A 19,211-nucleotide genomic window follows, 5' to 3' on the forward strand; every position below is an offset into this window, starting at 1 on the left:
AACTCTGCTAGGCTTATATAAGTTCAATGGTCGAATTCATCTCACTAGTTTTCCAAATATCGCCGAATAGCGTTTAACTTAGCGCTACCAGAAGCATGTCGTACAGCGTTAAAAAAGGATAAATGAACGCCGACCTGATGGTTTAGGATTATTCCATTATCCATTCGATTCATTAGAGGTAGATACCGACGCTAGTTTGTTCGCCGATTGGATGCAATGCGAGCGAAATCAACGTTCGCACCTTTCACCGTGGTTGAATCATTCGCGATGCACATCTGAAATACGAAATCTAAATTCGCCTTAATCTCTGCTGTTAACGTTATCGCGTGTCTACAGGCAAAGGTGTGTCCTTGGTATCTTTCGGCGTGCAAGGTTCTATGACCCACGTGTTCTACGTTCGAACGCACGTGGCTTACGGAAACTGTAACGTAGCTGAATAGATCGTGTAAACAGCGTTCTAACGTGGTGTATGCAACTCGTTGAAGAATTCATAGGCAAAGGGGTTAAACGTTAAAGCGGTTCTCAGAGGTCGTGGTCATGTGCACGCGTACAGAGAGGAGACCCTTTCTATATAGCGGAATCGCTGTGGCCCAATTATCTTGTCCGCTATGAATTACTTACTTACAGCCTCGTGGCTGCACACTGGCATCTTTAGCGAGGTCTCCTAAGATGAAACTTTCCACGTACCTCGCCTTAATTCCATCAACGACGTCTACCCGACGCTGCTTAGGGTAATAAAAAAAGGGAGAAAATTGCGGGGCAGAACTTGCGGCGCTTAAGAGCGTTGTTCATTGGGAAATTTCAATGCAACCGTGAGGCGAGGTAAAAAGTTTTCTTCGGGCCAGCTTTTGCACTCTTGAAAAAAAAAAAGAAAAAAGAAAAACAGAGTAATATCGTTCGTAGGCTGTGTAGTATAGAAGGCTTGGGAAATTAAGTCGGGAATTAGCGGTTTCATGAAACGCAACCTTGGCGTGGCCGAGACTAATGAACGATAAGTAAAATCGAGGCGGAGCTTGGAAACAAATGGACGGAATAACCGGTTCGTTGTTTCGTCGGTGTTTCTAGTTGGGAGGGGGGTGGTATATGGTTCTCGAGAAAGTTGGTTCGATGTAGAAACTAAGTCATTACAGAGCATAAGCATTGTTCTTGCTGTTAATCTCTTTATCAGCACGTGGCTGGCAGCCGGCCAATCGACTTTCTCCTTGACTCCCGGGACGATCTACGACATCTTCACCTTGTTTTCATTCTACTCGTTTCTACTCCAACGTTTCCGCCCGCTACGTGAATCAAACGTAAGCATTCGATTCTTTATCGCGATAACAATACGAAGACTACGAAATTTGTATACGTATACGCGTCTGTATATAAATATTCTCGTCTATTTCGCTTCGTCCATGTTCTTCAATACGAAGGATGATATTAACGAATTGTCTAGCAGAATTGAGTTACAAGCAGCTCCTTATTTTCATATGATAAGAGTATAATCCGTGAATAATCCTCTATATGGATAAAATATTTTCATATATTTCGTTTGATTCGCGAATACGAAAAATAATACGAACAGACTTTTCAGCATTTGTCGGGAAATGTGTTTCTTCGCTTCTCGATTGTAATTACGATTTCGACTCTAAAGAGCATAAATAATATATACAACGTTATATAGGTGATAGGTGTTTTCATATATGAATTTCGTTTCCTCCGTATTCTAAAATAACAAGGCCAATAATAACCAACTTTTTAATACTTCAACAGGAAATATATTCCTGAATACTCGCATCTGTATAATCCTAATACATATTCATATCTTATAATGTATATTTCACAGCGCGAATTAATCCTTGGAATAAACCGAATTCTCGTAAAATATAAAATTTTCTTCGCAATTGCGATCGTATATGAAAAACGCTTAGAATACGTGGACGTATTGTTGTTCGGTCGTAAAACAACGAGGACAAAATGAACAACCTCGATCGCGCCGACAGCCCCGGAAATGAAATCACGGCGGCGAATCATCGGAGCTGCAGATCTCGGCGGTTGTATCGCTATACGCGAAAATTTATCAGAAAACGAGGGCGTTGACGATGGCATTTTTTTCGTGGCGGTCAGGCGTGATCCATTGAGCGTGAAACCACGTGGTTGGCCAGCGGCCAACGCCGAGTTATGTTTATAACAACGTATTACGGATTCTACGTGGGATTCACCGCGCTTCGTAACTGCGATACTATGCAGCCTATATGACGATGCGACATACCGTCAGAAATCTTGGACCGCGTTCCCGCCGATAGCTTCCTCTTCTCCTTTTCCTCTTCTTCCGTTTTTTTCCGTTCTCAACGAGATTTTACTTGGACGCAAGCCCGCGCCGACTCTTTTTACATCTTATTCCTCTTGTTTCTCGACGATATTTGGAAACGTTTCACCGATCGGCTCGATCTACTCCGTTAGAGTTTCTTCTTCAACGTTGCACGCGGCAGACAGACCGACGCGTTTTTAAACGAGGTTATCACGACGGTCGATCGAATCGATCTTTTCACAGCGAAGAAGAAAGGACGACGATCGATTCGGTATTTTGAGAGCGTAACGTTTAATTCGTCGACCCGGTGTATTCTTTTCCGAATAATCCGCGCAATGCGCTTAAAGTTTACTCGAGCGAATTGGAGCGTTAATCCTATTAGAGAAGAGATTATTCTCTTAATGTCTCACCTTTCCAATACTTGGCACAGTCTGCGCCGATTCTCCGAACACCTGGAAAGTTGCAAATTGTCGACGACTCTCGTTCTTTCTTTCGTTCGTTCGTTCGTTCGTTTTGATAGGAAATTCAAACTTTTTCGATTTTTCCGCTGAAACTTTATCGACGTTGGCAATAAAAATTGGCGCGGAAGTCACGATGGAATTTAATCAACACGCCTCTGTTTGCACCACTTCAAAAATAGATTGGCGAAACAACAATGCGACGAGAAACTCGAATCGAAATTTAAACGATATTTACCGGCTACCTTTCGGCACGGAAGACCAGTTAATTGGGGCCGCTCCCAACGATGAATAACGAATGTTAATTTCTACCAGAAGAAACTCGTCCATTCAATTATACGGCCCTTTTCACGACCTCTTTGTAAGTCTTTTCATGGTAGTTTTTCCAGCTGAAGCTTTCTCTCTCTCCCTCTCTTTCTCACTATTTCCCCGAATCCACTACACTGGATTATTTTCCGTTAAAACGTAATGACTCGAGACCGTACAATTTTCTTCTGTTACGATTAAACGTTATTTCCATGCAGCGCAGTATAGCCGCCAGCTTAAATCGTACGTTATAAATATGAAACACTCCCTTAAGCTATTATCGGAGCAACCCTTGTACAGTTTATCATGGAAAATTTGCATGTGCTCAAAATTATAATGCTCTTTTGTTTCTCTACAGCGTTATCATTCATCGTGCTAAATTTCATTCTGTTTTAGTAACACCTGTCATCAGATTGTGAATCTCTATGCGTTCATAAGAAATACGAATGCGCAAGAATATGTATAATATGCAAAAACGAGTGAAATATGTAACAGTACTCGTTATAATGTTCAGATAAGAATAACCTCTTAAATACCTTAATCGAAATAAAAGTAAACATTTCTTTTAATAATCATTTATGGAAGTGTATCGTTAACGCATATTTTCGTACACGTTTCAAAGAAGTACTTTTTTTTTTTAAACTCCTAGGGTCAATTTCTCACGACAATTGGTAAAAATATTCAAGCCGTGTCAAAATCTCCTAAATAAGGTAAGGAACCGCGTGTGTCGTCAAACTTGAAGAGTAAAGTCATCCCGCGTACATTTCCATCCTTATCGATATCAAGCACCATATTTTTAGAACATAGTTTCACAAACTGAGATTCACAAGCGTTTCGTTCTATTCGCATCGTCAGATTTTTCGCTAGTAAAATTCCATTCTGACATTCATAACGGTAGTTTATATACGTACCATGTATTTCCACTATTTACAATACTCGATATCGTGGAGATATATCGGGCTATATTTCATACGTCCCCAAGTTTCGCTTAAATCGTGTTTAAAGCAACCAAGGACCGACACGCTATTTCTCTATAATCGATGGAAGCGATATTTCGTTTGCGCTTTAAGGGTTTACGTAGGATATGCAACACCTACCAGTCCCTAAAGTGTCTCGCTGTACTATTTCCGTCGCTTTCGGTGCTGTCGGAAAAAGACGCGTGGACGTGTATTAATAGATTGCCCGAGTACGCATCCCCAGTGACATCGCGCACCATCGAAATTCAGCCAAAATCGCAGCGTGAATTTCTCTTATGCAATCGATTCGACCAGTGCGAAGAGCAACGATATGCGCAAGGCGAATGGAAGCTGCTCGCGAACTCACAACCACGCTCGTGTACAATCGTCGTCATTGAATCGCAGATTTTTCCAAGAATCTTGTTTCCATGCAAACCACTGTCAGATTTTTCTCCGAACTTTTCTTTTTCTCCTTTACATATCGCATTTGCTATTCCGAATACTTACGACCGTTTAGAACGTCCATAGGTTATACCGCTATTTAGCTGTAGCAGTAAATTTCGATAAATTATCGGTAAAAGAATGTTTTACCAATAAAAGATAATTTTTTAAGATTCTTGACTTTTATGGTACACGTGTAACGTTTCCATACTATTACTGGTTATGTTACGGTATCGTGGAAATATCTCGAACCATCTATTATAATGGCGATTGAATATGCTTTTGAAAAAGATCTCCATGTGTCTGCATATATGGAAAATAACGTTAAGGTAATTCCTTTATAACGGTACTTGTTCATGGCTTCTTGCGATTCATAGAATTCTTTGAAAATGTCGTAGTAAATAGAGTCCTGATCCACGTGTCATACGCTGTATACATATGTGTATATAGAATTAAAGTAACATCATGCGTTCTTTTATTCATCTCTAAAAGCGAAATATTTCCGTTCATGGTAGATGATTTAACATTTTTCTACAGTGCTGTATATCGAAGAAAGGTAGGACATTTCCATCTATGGTAGATGGTCTAACATTTTTCCACAGTATCGTATGTCGTAAATACGTTGTCGGTATTTTGCTAAAACGTTTGATTACGTTTGTTTCAGAATCACGAGTATGGCGGGTATGGAGACGAACCACGACGTAAAAGGTACGTTACATAAAATTCATATTAATTGAACCTTGAAATTTCTGCTTTTTGATGATAACGTAGATGATTTAAATGATCGGGAAATTTGAATCCGGATAAACGGATCAGTATATAATCGCTTTGAACAATATCTTAATTACAATACCGCGTATACACACTCGTTCTCTTTGTCCTCGTTCAACAATTGATCTCATAATGTAGCGTTGCGTTGACCCATTATCTCATCTAACAATCTGTTTTGTTCGAGAATAAGGTCCCACTATAGCAAAACTAGCACTCTAATTAAGAGTATAGTGTAGAAACACAATATCGTACGATATAGAAAAATAACAAAGTCGATCGACTAGTCTAGGACAGCTCGAACAGAAACGAAATATGATAAATTTTACTCACGACGAAACAGAAGTTATTATTTTGTCGAAAGTTTCGAAATCGGTTCGTATGATTCATCGAGTCACATTGAACCGGGGCGAAACGGCAAACTGTGTCTCTCCGGCGAGCTCTCTCGTTAGAACATCTCATTCGCGAATGAAAGTTAACGCAAGTTCCATAGGGAGGCGAATATCGCTTGATAGCGAATTCCTGCCGCTCTGAATCACGCTTAACGCTCGAGTTAACTTCTTATTATTAGACTTGGCCCGTGTCGGCGCATCGGATCCGTCTGAAATTTCGGCAACCGTTCTGCAACGTTTTAATTAATTTCATCATACGCATCTTTTCGTCCTTATCACTGGTCAATTCCACGCTCGTCGGTTGTCGGTTTGTTCGTTCAAATCTTTGAGTATGTAGTAAGTGTAGGTACGTCTCACAAAAGGTGCTAGAAATACTTCGACATTAACATTGTGCGGATAATTTCGCACGCTTGCAACAATTAATTTACGTCGACGGAGCTTCAACTAGGATAATACAAAGCGATTTATCGAATCGATACGAAGATAACTGTAGAAATGCACGATAAACTTTTCTTTTTATATTCTTTGTTTGATTTTTTGATTTTAATGCTATTTTTGTACTAAAAAGATTATGGAGAGAATAGGAAAATTTTGACCAACGTGCGATTGATCGGCGACGAACTGAATTTTCAAACTGCTCTCCTTAAAAATATAGAGAATGTGATTCGTGTTATTTCGCTGTAGTTTTTGCATACTAAAAGTTCTTCATTCGTTGTACGCTTCTCACTCGGTATCGAACGTTTAGGTTTTAGAACCTAGAACACATAAAGCGTCAACTTTCGAATCACTTGTTATAAACGACTTGTAACTGTATAAACGAGCAAATACGATCCACAATCGTTTTGTCTATGCTTAAACGTTTCACCTACGCGTAGTCATAAAAAGAGATTCATGCATTTTTTCACGCGAACGAAGCTTCGAGTACATTTGCATACTCCTAGAGAAGCGTTAAGGCAAGAATTTTATTATAGCGTTAGAGCAGAAAGGAACGAGGACCAAGGGAACGAATCTATCCGATAGGGCGACCAATCTTTTTACTCCGCGTTTTGTCGTCCCTTTTCTACGTTTGCGTTCTGCTCGAAAGTTTTTCGAGGAACGAAGTTTAATCGTTTAGAGTAGAAGCAACAGATTCGCCAGAGAATTGGTCACTTTGAATTGCAGAACGGAAACACCAGGGATGTCTCCTCTCTCTCTCTCTCTCTCTTCTTTTTCTTCTCGTGGAAAAATGGATAGGTGGTTGAATTTCCAATTGGTTGCAAAGAGAGGCCAAAATGGGACAGATAGAAGTGGAGAGAGAGAGAGAGAGAGAGAGAGAGAGAAAGGAAGGAGAGGGAATATATTGATATTAGGCATGAAAAATGTATAGCCAGCTATCATTCAATAGCCGCCTTCCTTTCGTTGTATCGCGCTGAATCTCGGAAGAAAATTACCGGATTGCGATTTTTCTTTCGTTTCTCTTTCCGGTTAATCGAATATTCGTGCTTGAATCCTTCGACACGCGCAACTTGTGATTTAATAAAAAAATTTCGCCAACTGTGCACCGGCTGATGTAATTTGACTTGAATTCAACGTGTCGAGCCCCCCACACCCCCTTCTTCACCTGTGGAAATGCGGAATTTTTCGTTGCTACCGTGACTCGCTAAGGGTTCGCGTGGCGCGATACAAAGCCAAGATATATCGAGTTAGCGTTTCCAACGATTAAATTGTTACCATTACTCAGCGAGTTTATCGTAAAGAAAAATTGCCACGTGTAGGTTTAACGATTAATAAAACACGTGGAGCGAACGCTGATCGCACGTTGTGTTCTTTCTTTTTCAGAGAAGACAATAATAAACCAAACCACGTTCTCCTCTTTACAATTATCAACCCGGTCTACCCCATCACTGTGGTAAGTGTTTTTTTTCTTTTTTTAAATAGTTTCGTGTTATCTTTATACTGGATGGAGAAGATATACCAGCGGGATTATAGATCGAAGCATTAATCGTCCATATTCCTTAAACACGTTTATTTAAAAATATGTTGAATTTTCTCGGCAGCGAAAGTTAATCGAGAATCGACGTATGAAATGCGCGTATCGCTTGAAAAATAGCGCTTTGTATATTTCTATAATAGGATCTGCTTTCCAGATTGTATACTAGACGTCATTTATTAAACGTATGTACTATAAAGAATGAAATAATTATCAATAGACACGATCCCGATGAAGATCTCGAGCATCTACGCCTATATATTTCACATTATTGTTTCAACTCTTGGAACATACAAACTTTAACATCTGGTCGATTTTACAACCTCGCTATATCTGCTCTATCGATGGTACTTACGCGTATAGACAGTATTTGTTCGATATAATACGTATAAATTCATACGCGGTGCCTTTGAACTTTCGAACATATTGTATTTTCTGCGCGTGATTCATCCATCGATGCAAATGTTCGTAAATGCGATCATCGGATTCTGAGCGCATTTCGCATACGCCTGTTAAAACGGATCAAAAGGATGAGCAAGACGCTCGTTTCGATGACTCTTGACACGACCTACGCTGGACGATCGTGACCACTAGACAATTACGTTATCGATGACGTGCGAGAGAAAGAGTTGTAAAACAAAGATCGAAAGGGGAGAAACGATAGGGAGGGGGAAAGGTGAAGCTAAAGCAGAAATGGAAAAGTATTGGAAACGAATGGCAGGACAAAAGTTGTTGGCACAACGCGAGCACCATACGTTTCGCAGGCCGTCGCACTGCATTTTATTTCTGTTTTGCGCCAATAATAGATGAGCCCTGTCGCTGTTTCTGTCTCACGAATGGTCGATGCCTGTGCGATCTGGCATTGTTCGCACTCCTTCCATTTACGAGTCTTCGCATAGCTCTCCGGTCACAATGCTTATTTTCTTTTTTTTTTTTTCTTCCTTTTACTTTTTGTCGTTATCTACACGGCAGACGCACTAATTAAAGAGTCTCCAAACTGAAAGCTTTTACGCGCCGCGTTCTCTTGCAAAGCATCCTTCTCGTTTCCTTTTCGTTCACCGTCTCTTCCACGTTTCTACTTGCGTTTCCCACACGGTCTCTCCGTCTCGCTTGTTTCTCCTAGGATAACCAACAATTCTATTTCAATTATCCATAAACTATACGAGGAATGTTAGAAAGTCAATGCGATACTTCGATACTCGTGAAAACAAACAAGCAGCAAAGTCTCGGCGAACGAACCAGAAGCTACACTGATCAATTTCCTAAGTACGTAAGAAAGTAGGGAAAAATGTGGCAAACATTGTTGCAGATAATTTGTTTTTGAACTTATCCTAGAACTTTCTGTCGTTTGTGTCATCTTCTTACTCGTCTTTAAATGAAACGCTCTGTATATTACACGTCTGCCTCTGACTTCTGGCATAAATATCAATCTTAAAATTGTAATCTTGCCATATCTCGATTGGTCTAACCATAGACTCGACTCGCGTCGATTTATACGCACTTATGTAGCTCTATTATGGAGGCCAGGAAGGCGGTTGCCACGTAGGGCGGTAACTTTCTCTCCGCCACGAATCACCCTTTGTCGTGTTTCACAGCGTAAACGGAGAGACACGCGAGAGACACTCGTCGGAGGATTTCAGATCGAACGGCTTCTTCTATATAAGTTTTCGGTTTCGTAATTTGATTAAAAACTTCTCCCCGAGGGAAAACATTGTCCGCTGGCGAGAAACTAAAAGAGAGGAACGAAGTTGCTCGATTCTCCTCCGTACTCGTTATTTTTCCCACGTTGCTTCCGCTTTTCTTAATCCCGCTTGAATACGAATTCGAACGAAGAAAGTTAGAGAGGATTTCATTTTTCATATCCTGGACGTTGGATAATAGGTATCTACGTATAAGTCTGTTGGAGAAGTAAAACGTTTAGGATCGTTTATTAAAATCTTGCTCGGCGTTTCGTTGCACCGAGTCAGCAATACCACGGAAAAGCAACAGCACGGAGCAGCTTTCAAAAGCTGATATCTATAACGTTGAAATATTATGGCATTTCGCGATATCTTATCGATATTTTCTCAAGGTATAGCTAACGTCGAACTGTTCGATTTCTTGCATTTGGTTTAACCGAGATATGCAAATTGTTCTCGACGACGTGGAAACCTTTGGCGAACGCGGTCGGTTCGGAGCTGATAAACGTCATGTTGGAAACGAAGCTCGATAGGTTGCCTTCTAAACATCTCTGGTTTCACGAGTTTGTAGCAATTTGCTCTATTTCGTTGTTAGTCGCATGATTCGATAAACAAGCTCGTATCGTACGAAAGAAAACGTACAGGGAAGCGAATACATTGCGCCTGCAAGCCACGTTCTATTCATCACTGTAACGCGAGGAATTTATTGGAACTGGGATATAATGCGCGCTAAATGTTCGCCTTTAAGTCTGTTGCACACTTGGGCGCACGTGTGTCGGCTCTGCGCAAACACCAGGCGTTTGTCGGATAGTGCACTTGGAATTTCTCGGTGTGTTCGCGCGACGACTCACCTCGTATTTTCGGCACAATTAGAACGAATAAGCCGATACATCATCGTATTTGTGCGGAATTTAGCTAAACGCTCGGAATTTGGCTGAGTTGCGTGTTAAGCCTATTACACGCTCGACGGATGTAACGGACGAGTAAAATGAATCAACCGGATAATATATGCGTTTCACGCTCTTGAACGTATACGTAACTTTTTAGAGCTCGCTGTAGAGAGGTCTAGGTGACAAATTTTGAAGGCACGTATGGAATAAGCCGTTGCCAGGTTTTCGCCGTCGCTCAAAAGAACGACACCATCAATCACGCGGCTCACGGTGCGTGTATACGAATCGAATACAAATTCGCGAACGTGCGTTCGAGATAATATACGAGGCCGGTTTCCCGAGTACGTATCTAGTCGCGTACAGTAGCGTCCATGGTTGGACGAGTTTCTAAATCAATACATTCGACGGTAGCATGAGTTAACGCAGTAACTCTAAGCTCAAATCTTTAAATTCTACTTCTTCGATCTAAATTTCAAGCTTTCAAATTCAAATTTTTAACGCTGTCTGCAAGATTCTGTAATAATATCGATATGTCATTGTATATCACAGACTATCAATTACATAGGAAATTTTCGAGCAAGTAAACTTCATTAACTTGACCAATTTTACTATCCTGTCGCGTCGCGCAGACTATTATAACGTCTGGATATACTATGTGCACACATACCTTGTACTTTATACGTGGCATCAAGTAGGCGGAAAAGCAGCCTACCGGTCGTTGTACATAGCCATGAATTTTCGCGCGCTTTAATTCTGGCCATAATTCATCAACCGGCCCCTGTTAGAGTCAGCGGATTAAGATTAACACCTTTGCCGTCTAGTACCAGCTCTACCCTCGCCTTTTGCTCTCTTTTTCTTCTCTTCTCTCCCTCTTTCTATAGCGTGCTTTTATTTCAAATACCGAACCACGTTACTTCGAGCTGGTTTAGAACGTTATTTTAGAGTGACGGCGCTTCGTCGAATTTATACGCGGCTGTTTGCTGCTCTCGCATCACCGATATCTCCCTGGATTGGTCCAATGAAAATATTTTAATTGGCCGAGCCACGATCCACCGTCGCTTGGCTAAATATGAATTTGTCGATAAGATCCGTCTTACTCTACTAACTATACTCTAAACCGTGCTACAGGGAAGAAACGATAAAATCTTTCTCGAGAAAATCTCATCCGCGATCGTCGTATTTTAACGTTGATCGATCGCGACACGGTATCTAATAACAACCATTGGCTATCGTCGTCCTATTTGTTACAGAGATCCATTCAACGAGCTGTAGCATCCTAACTGCGGCTATATAAATTTTCTCATGCGTTAAGTTACGTCGGGTTAGCTATATTACCCGAATCGTTAAATTCGTTCTCTGCAACGTTCAATTTACCCCGCCATAATTTGCGTCGCGAAATGAAGTTTCAAGCGAGGAACCGGCCGGTATATCCCAAGTTGCGGGCCTCTACTTCGTGCCAAGGTGACACGAAGCTAGAATTATATTCCCATACGCGGTGGCAAGACGTTCTACGCGGTTTTCGTACTGTAGAGTCTACGAGCAGCTGGTACAACCGGCTGACGTGTTTTAATGTCCACGACCTACTTCCACCTTTGCCTGCTCACCTTTTGGGAGAAAGGTGATCCTACAGAATGCCATTTCTTTCGCGTTTACCGCCGATTTCTAACTAACAACTGAAACTACCAAGACTCGCTGGCATCTGACGATATAGCAGCTACGTCGTTTCCTGTCTCGTTGAAAATCATTGAGTTTCGCTGTTGAAATATCGCGTTAAAATAAAAAAAAAGAAAAAGAATCCTGGGAAAGGGACGTGGAATAAAATTCGAATCACTAACGGCCCTTTGACGTTCGTTTCGACCATGTTGGATGGTAGCCTTATAATACAGTTTTATAATGATTTGATTTTGATTGAAATGGAGCTAACCGCGCGTTACGGTGCCATTCCACATTTCACTTTTATTACGAAATTCAAAATCTCTTATTCAAACATGGCGCGTTTTAATAGCGTATTCTATTCTTCCTCGGCGAAATTTTACTCTTTCCTGTGAAAATGGGTTTCTTTTATTTACACAAAGACTAAAATGCAATGTTTATAAAAGGTATTTGCATACCATTGTATCTACTATAGTATTTACGTACCATCTAATTAGGTTCTAGTACATTAAATTTCGTTTCACTTAGTAATAACGTTGTATGACATAAAAACTTACTATGTTCTGCGTAGGATTGATGAAAAAAAAAAATAAGAGAAATAAAGAGAACACTGTATGCCATCAAATTAATATCAGCGTCACTCTGCATATCGGACTGCCTCCGTGGTCACTAAAAAAACGACATTTAGCCAGAACAAGGAATGTTTTATTTCCGAGCAAACAGTTTATCTCTGGTCCCGTTTTGAACGGTTTGTATTTTATCGAAATTAATCGCGTGTAGGTCTCGATCGCTGGGTAAACTGCAGGTAATACGATTGAACGAACATCGTTAGGCTAGCTTGTGACGCGAATCGATGACAATTTTTTTTTTTTTTACGCGAACGTGTCACACTGGCGTTTGAACCGTGCAATCTCTATTTACGCACAATGGAAAATGTCGGAAAATTGGTGAGAGAGCAAACACGCGCGCGGTCGGAGAGCTTGCAGCGAATATACGAGGTTGTTAAAAAATTTCTGCGGATATTGCAATACGTCATTGCGTCGTTTCTACGTCGAATCGCATTCACCCCTCGACCCTTAAAACGGTCGTTCGATCTTTAATATCTCTGCCGCATCCCAGCAGAGAGATGGCGAAGCAACGCTGGTTTTTTAGTTTATTGCCCGACATTGTTTTACTCTGACGGTGAAAATCTGTTCCCTCACGGTGAAAAAGAGTAATTCCCTTGGCCCCACGTAGAATGAAAAGGGATTAAAGTGTTTTTGCTTACGCCCCACGTAGATTCCTTCCTCTTCTTTTCGTACAGTTTGCCGAAAATGGAACTCGTTGGACGCTGCGTGATGTATTTCTTTTCACGATTTCAATTACGGCCGTTCATTGTCGTGGACGTTTCAAACTGTTCGCAAAGAATTAACAAAGACGCGATTTATAGAAACCGTGTTGACGCGACGTTTCGTTCGGTCTCGCCATAGAATCGTTTACCACGGTTCAACAGAATTCAGCTGGTGATTTACGAGAAGCTGTATGTCTATTTGATTCTTTCAATGGAAACTGAAGTATAGTTTAAATGTGACAGATAATGAAAAACAAACGCGATTAGAGGATCCTGCCGGTAGAAAAATCGTGGATATCAACGTTAATCAAGATTACACGTTGTTTAATTTGTCTGAAGTTTACTCGCGGACTAACGGACTAAACCGAACGCAGAAAATCTCCCCCGTTACGTTTTACAAACGACCGCCTTGTATCTCCGCCAGCCTGGAAAATAATTAAACGCGTACAATTAAACCAGATGCATGGCGTAATGCAAACTCGAAGATAAAGGAAAGCTCGCGATAGCGGACAAGAACACGAAACTTTTGCTGTTGGATTAAATGGCCTCTTCCGTTTACTAAGTTTACTTTCGCGTTCTCCAAACTTTCGTCGTTTTTTCTCTTCAGGCACTCTTTTTTTACATTTCTTTCTTTTCTTTTTTTTTTTTTTTATCTGGATGACCAGTCGTCCGAAATAAGCTTTAACAGCTCAAGTTTAAGCAACGCCCGGTAGGAGGCCCAAAGCGATTTGTTCCGGCGAGAACATTTTCTACAATTTGAATAGAAATCCACGAGTGTGATCCGGTTACTGGTTCGAACGTGTAACCTTATCGGCTCGTTTCACTGCTCGTTCTAGAATTGCTCGAGCACGATCGAGAACTTATAGAGTCGAACTGTACACCGTTAGCGAGCTTGGCTCGCATTTAACCGACTCTGCCCTCTTTGGTCTTGCGGTTTGCGATGTTTGCGCAACTTTCCATTCGCGGGCGTACAGTCTACGATGACGCGAAAGAAAGATCTGCTTGTTGCTCGACTTGGAGCTCCTTGAAACGCGATGTTTGATTGCAATAGAAATAACAGACCAGTTTATATACTCATCCTGTCGAGTCGATTTCAGCTCCATGAGATCGAACTCCTTCATTAGAGATGAGAATTGTCTTTCCTCTTAATCGAAGTCACGCGTGAGGATAATGCGATAATGTATTTCCATTCATAGCACGTGCTAACATATATATACACGTAGACAATTATAGAAAACAAAAGGTTCACGCAGCGACATTTATGGAATTAATAAAATGGGTACGTCCAATGTGGGTAGTGCCGTACCACGTAGCATTCATTATCCTTCTTTATATTTGTGAAGGTTTCAAAATGATAATTTCATTGCACGAAAATAAATATAAAGTAGGGCTCCATTTATTCAAACGAAAATTTGAACGACTATTAGTAGACGGAGGAAAGAGACAGTAATTTTTATTGTTTGAATCGGAATGCATGGAAATTGTAGTTTTTCGCAGAAATCTCGATTAAACTCGCGAAAGGATTAACATGGGTGGTTGTACGCTACGCTTTTCCGTGGTAAGAATGCGTAGAATCGCAGGGAAGAGTCGTCCGTTTACAGACGTACGCACAGAGACGACTGGATTGTACGAGGAAGCTTTGGAATCGTTGAAAAATCCTGTTCAATAAAAATCGACTATATACGGTCGATTGCAATTTAAAAGGGCGCACCGTATTGTGGAGGATCGAGAGCGTTCTCGTGGACTTTCAAAGAATCGAACTTTTGAGGACAGACTTCGGCAGCACTTTAAGAATGTTCGGAGCAAATAGAAAAAGAAAGAAGGCTTCCGATGTTAGGTACTTCTGCTTCCTTTACTCCCACTTGTTTTCTACTTATAAGCTACTTCCTGAAGGGCGATTCTTTTATCTGGCAAACTTATAACGCGGCCATATCGCGCAGTATTTTAGGCAACGGAAAGAAAGTCGTGTTATACGTATATATTCCTCTGCATATATATATATATATATTCAGCTATTTACAATGGTGACCCTATTACGGTGTATATCTGCTGGAAGTGCTCTTAACGTAGAAATTATTGCAAAATAATTTACGCGCCTTTAGTTAGTGCGATAATTTCTTTTTAAATTAGATTCTTCTGTTTGGATAGTTGGGACAACGAACGCATAATTCATCGTAACACAATTGAAATCTCAAACGGAATTTAAATTTTGGAAACGCTCGATTAACTCGACTAATGAATCCTAGCCAATTTCCAGATCGAGTCGAGTAAACTATACATAATTCCAAATTATACCGGCTGTACCCGATTGCACACGCGTTTACGATTAAGATGGATCATCGTTCGGACGTGTGGCCGCCCACATGGTGCACAGATCCGTGGGTATCGAGACGTTCTCGGAAGGAGCGGCCATACAATCGTAATGATAGACGACCAAGAGCCGAGTGGCGCTTTGGTCTTGGTGTCGCGTAGGCAGGAAGATAATTAGGGAAGCTTGGCATAGAAGCGCCCATACCCATCGCAGCTCGAAACATCGCACGATAAATTGTCGCACGGATGGGATAAACGAAAGTCCCTGGAAATAATGAAAACGGGATACGAGCACGCCTTTTGACGCGCACGAATTTACTGCACGGACGATAATGAATTTCCGCGATTACCTTTGGCCTCTCTCTCTCCTCCTATTTGCATCAACGCGACGATTTCCATCAAAGCGCGGCATATTTATGCGCGATGTCGTTGCCACTCTTACCTTTTTCGTTTTTTGTCGCTAACCGCGGTTTTCATTCGTCGCAACAAGGCCAGATAGCTTGCGTTAATGCATGCACCGGCATGACGATGGAATTTTTCCTGTCTAATTACACGTTGTCCCTCGATCGAACCTAGCAAATACACGGTACTTGTCGGCACACGCGTCTTCGCGCGATAACACTCAACGACGATCAGTCACGCGAATCGTTTGCGTCGCGGAACATTTGTCTCGTGACCACGGTGACAGCGAACGTGGAGGGCAAGGTCGTATTGTCAATCGAATACGAATCAGCATCTCGGATCGGAATCGAGAGTCGATCGAATCGCGTTGTTCGACCTCGCTATCTTTCTCTCTCTATCCGGCGAATACGAATTAAGGGGAGAATTATTTCGGAATCGATCGTAATTGATACACGAGATGGAGTGGTGTTGGACGTCAGCGAGAGAGTATTTCGTCGCGCGTATTGCGCCGGCAGCTTTCCAATGTAATAATTGCCGCACGACGGTCTCCGTGAAATCGATTAAAAGTAAACCGAGTGCCGTGCACTCGGAGGCATCGAGCGTGACATTAATGGTTCACGTCCGATGCCTGGCATTGTTACCTCTGTTCCAGCCGGTCGAACATTTTGATTAATGTTCCCGCGGACGTATCGTAATATTCCACGGGAAGATTCTTCGCATTAGTCTACTCTGAACTACTCGATTGGCTCGTTAAGCAACAGCAGGGAGGGACGAGGATGTAGTTTCCTGGTACGCGATCGATTTTTCCTGCAACTCTGGCGAAGAACGCGTCGCGGACAATATTTTTTCAAAAATTTGGTATAGGTACGCTCGGCAGGATATAAAGCGACGATAGGTCGGCTAAAATAGTATTGGAATATCTACGTTTGTATATTGTCGAGAACGTTGGAAAGCGGCCCACGAAGGATATCGACATTTTTTCAACTGCGAAACCAATAACACGAGGGACGATCAGAGGCACATGGCAATGGTCGTAGTGTGTGTCCATCTATATTTTGATCGTGTACAGATGAATACTACGAGATGATGATTTGAAATACATATTTACGAGACGGTACACAGGCTTGAGTTTCGCGTGATTGATCTGTTTTGAATTTTGCCCAACGTGTACCGTGTCCTTCATCGATCGATACGACGAACGATTCGCGTATTTTTGAAAGATATGTCGTGTTGGCGTTGGTACGTTATCGTGAAACTGCGATTATCGATTTAAAGGCCTGACGATATTTATTGTACATCCGATTATCTGCACGAGCTGTTGATCAAAGCATAACGCTATCAAGTAACAAAACAAGCAGCGACAACGACAGGGAAAGAGTAAAATCCGACTCTCGTGAAACGCAATAAAAACGGGAATCCGGTGTCGCGTTACGATTTCAGTTTCAGGAAGCGCGGAAATTTTTCTCTGCTTCTTCCTCTGCACGTTCTCGCGCACACACTCGATAGCGTTCCATTTTAACGACTCTCCAGCAGTGACCGTGGTAGGGTGTGGTTGAAGTAGTCGGGAAAAGTGGTAGGCCGTGTTTGAATCCATCAAGCTGTGCTCTTTTTCCGGCTCTAGTCGATAATCGATAGAATCCACCCTCTTCCACCCCCATCGCCCACGCTCTTTTCTCTTCGACTGTCTTTCGTTACACACCTCGAGGCGGATGGGTGTGGAGAGGCAGAGATCTGCCCACACACGTAAACTCCGACATCCGTGGGTGCACCCTTTTCTTCGTGAATCGGCCGAAACGAGCGGATCGTCGTAAATCGAGAGTTTACGGCGAGCTTGTTGCGACCATCGCATCGTCGTAACATCGTATCGCGCCTCCCCTTTCCATTTCCTTCTTCCTTTTTTCTTTTTTTTACGAGAATGAACGCACGATTTCGTGTCGTTGAATTATCCCTCAAAATTCTGATTCATCGTGAGTAACGCGCTTCTTCTTACTCTCGGTTAAATCCATCCCGATTGTGCTCGCCTCTCCTTGGCTTTTCTTTGTAAACATAGTCGACGTAAATCCAACTTTTACCGTTATTTTCTAGTGACACGATACCGAGTGCAAAGTAAAATTTGTTGCAGTTTTCCAATAAACGTAAAGAGTATATGGGATATACTTGTGACTAGAAACGTAAGATACAGAAATATCGAAAAAATATCGTTACATTATTTACCGAGTAAAACAGGTTTCCACTTAAATTCTATTTTATTAATTGCATGCAGAAAAATATGAATTCGCATAAACACGGCCGATAGTATACGAAAAGTACGTTTACCTCTTTCGGGAGATAAAAAAATCCGTATACTATCGGAACAAGGAAATAACAGTCTCTACGTCTCCCATCCTTTCTTTTTTATCTCTCCTAGTGGAGAGCTTTCTTCTCGTCCCTTTAAGAGGGGACTTCTTCTAAAGAGGAAACGTCGGTTGATTTATGTCGGCAGACTCACTTGCGTGGTTCGTGTTATACGAACTGTCGTATCGATTAGCTTCGAGCACTTTCTTTCCCTTGACACGGGGCGAATTTGTACTCGTCAAAATTCGATTTCGAATTGGTGGAGCACCGACGTGGTGGCCGGCAACGTAGAATCACAGATCTGTCACCGAAATAGACCGCCAATGAGAGCGTGGTGGGGATAGTTGACACCGTGCCATAAATATTGATTTTTCCGCATAGCGGGCCGAAAGTTCGTGGCGTATAATAGTGGAAATTCTTGAACGTGCACACCGAGAGGATAGGAAGAACGAGGCACGACTTTGCCACGGAGAAGACTACCTTTAGGAAGATATATAATCGTTTGAAATTTAGGAGACGCTCGTGTTGTGACAGCACTGACCGAAATCATGTATCACCGTGTCTCTTGGGTCGTCGAGTTCTAAGCTCGTTACATTATCGCGCGATGCGTGTCGGTGGCCACGCGTGATCGGTCGCAAACGCTTGGTTAGCACACGAGGATTAGCACACGAGACATATGGCGTGCATTAGACTGAACGGTGTCGTGTGATATCGGTGTATTTCGTATTTTGTGGTTTAACGGCACGATATCGAACGGCTAACAAATGTGCCGCGCGAGCCTACATCTCGAAATTATATCTGTCTCTGGGTAAAATGCAATTTTCTGCTTCGATACTGTTAGCGATTCACTCGTTCCTGTCCTCTATATACGTTGGCTCACGAAAGTCAATATCGTGCGTGCTATATAAAACATTTTGAAATCTCATTAGCATCGTAATGAAATACGACTGTCACAATTTGGTAAAATTTGAAAGCGATCTGCAAACATATATAGGAGTTGTAAGATATTTATTGCGATCATACACTTCACAGA

At 41.8% G+C, this 19,211-nt stretch overlaps 2 protein-coding genes across 2 annotated transcripts in view; one reads left to right on the forward strand and one right to left on the reverse strand.

The window, feature by feature from the left end:
• The window catches only part of LOC122571229 (daxx-like protein), a 28,577-nt gene extending 22,909 nt beyond the window's left edge, over positions 1-5,668 (reverse strand). The window contains exon 1 of the mRNA XM_043734726.1: positions 5,553-5,668. Within this exon, the coding sequence (XP_043590661.1) occupies positions 5,553-5,609 (57 nt within the window). The 5' untranslated portion in view covers positions 5,610-5,668. The remainder of the gene's footprint in view (positions 1-5,552) is intronic.
• LOC122571238 (heterogeneous nuclear ribonucleoprotein L) overlaps positions 1-19,211 on the forward strand; it is a 156,077-nt gene that overhangs the window by 13,070 nt on the left and 123,796 nt on the right. The window contains exons 2-3 of the mRNA XM_043734775.1: positions 5,116-5,159; positions 7,430-7,499. Coding sequence (XP_043590710.1) covers positions 5,116-5,159; positions 7,430-7,499 — 114 coding nt within the window. The remainder of the gene's footprint in view (positions 1-5,115; positions 5,160-7,429; positions 7,500-19,211) is intronic.

Source organism: Bombus pyrosoma, linkage group LG1 (assembly GCF_014825855.1).
Source record: "Bombus pyrosoma isolate SC7728 linkage group LG1, ASM1482585v1, whole genome shotgun sequence".
In the NCBI taxonomy this organism is placed as follows: Eukaryota; Metazoa; Arthropoda; class Insecta; order Hymenoptera; family Apidae; genus Bombus; species Bombus pyrosoma.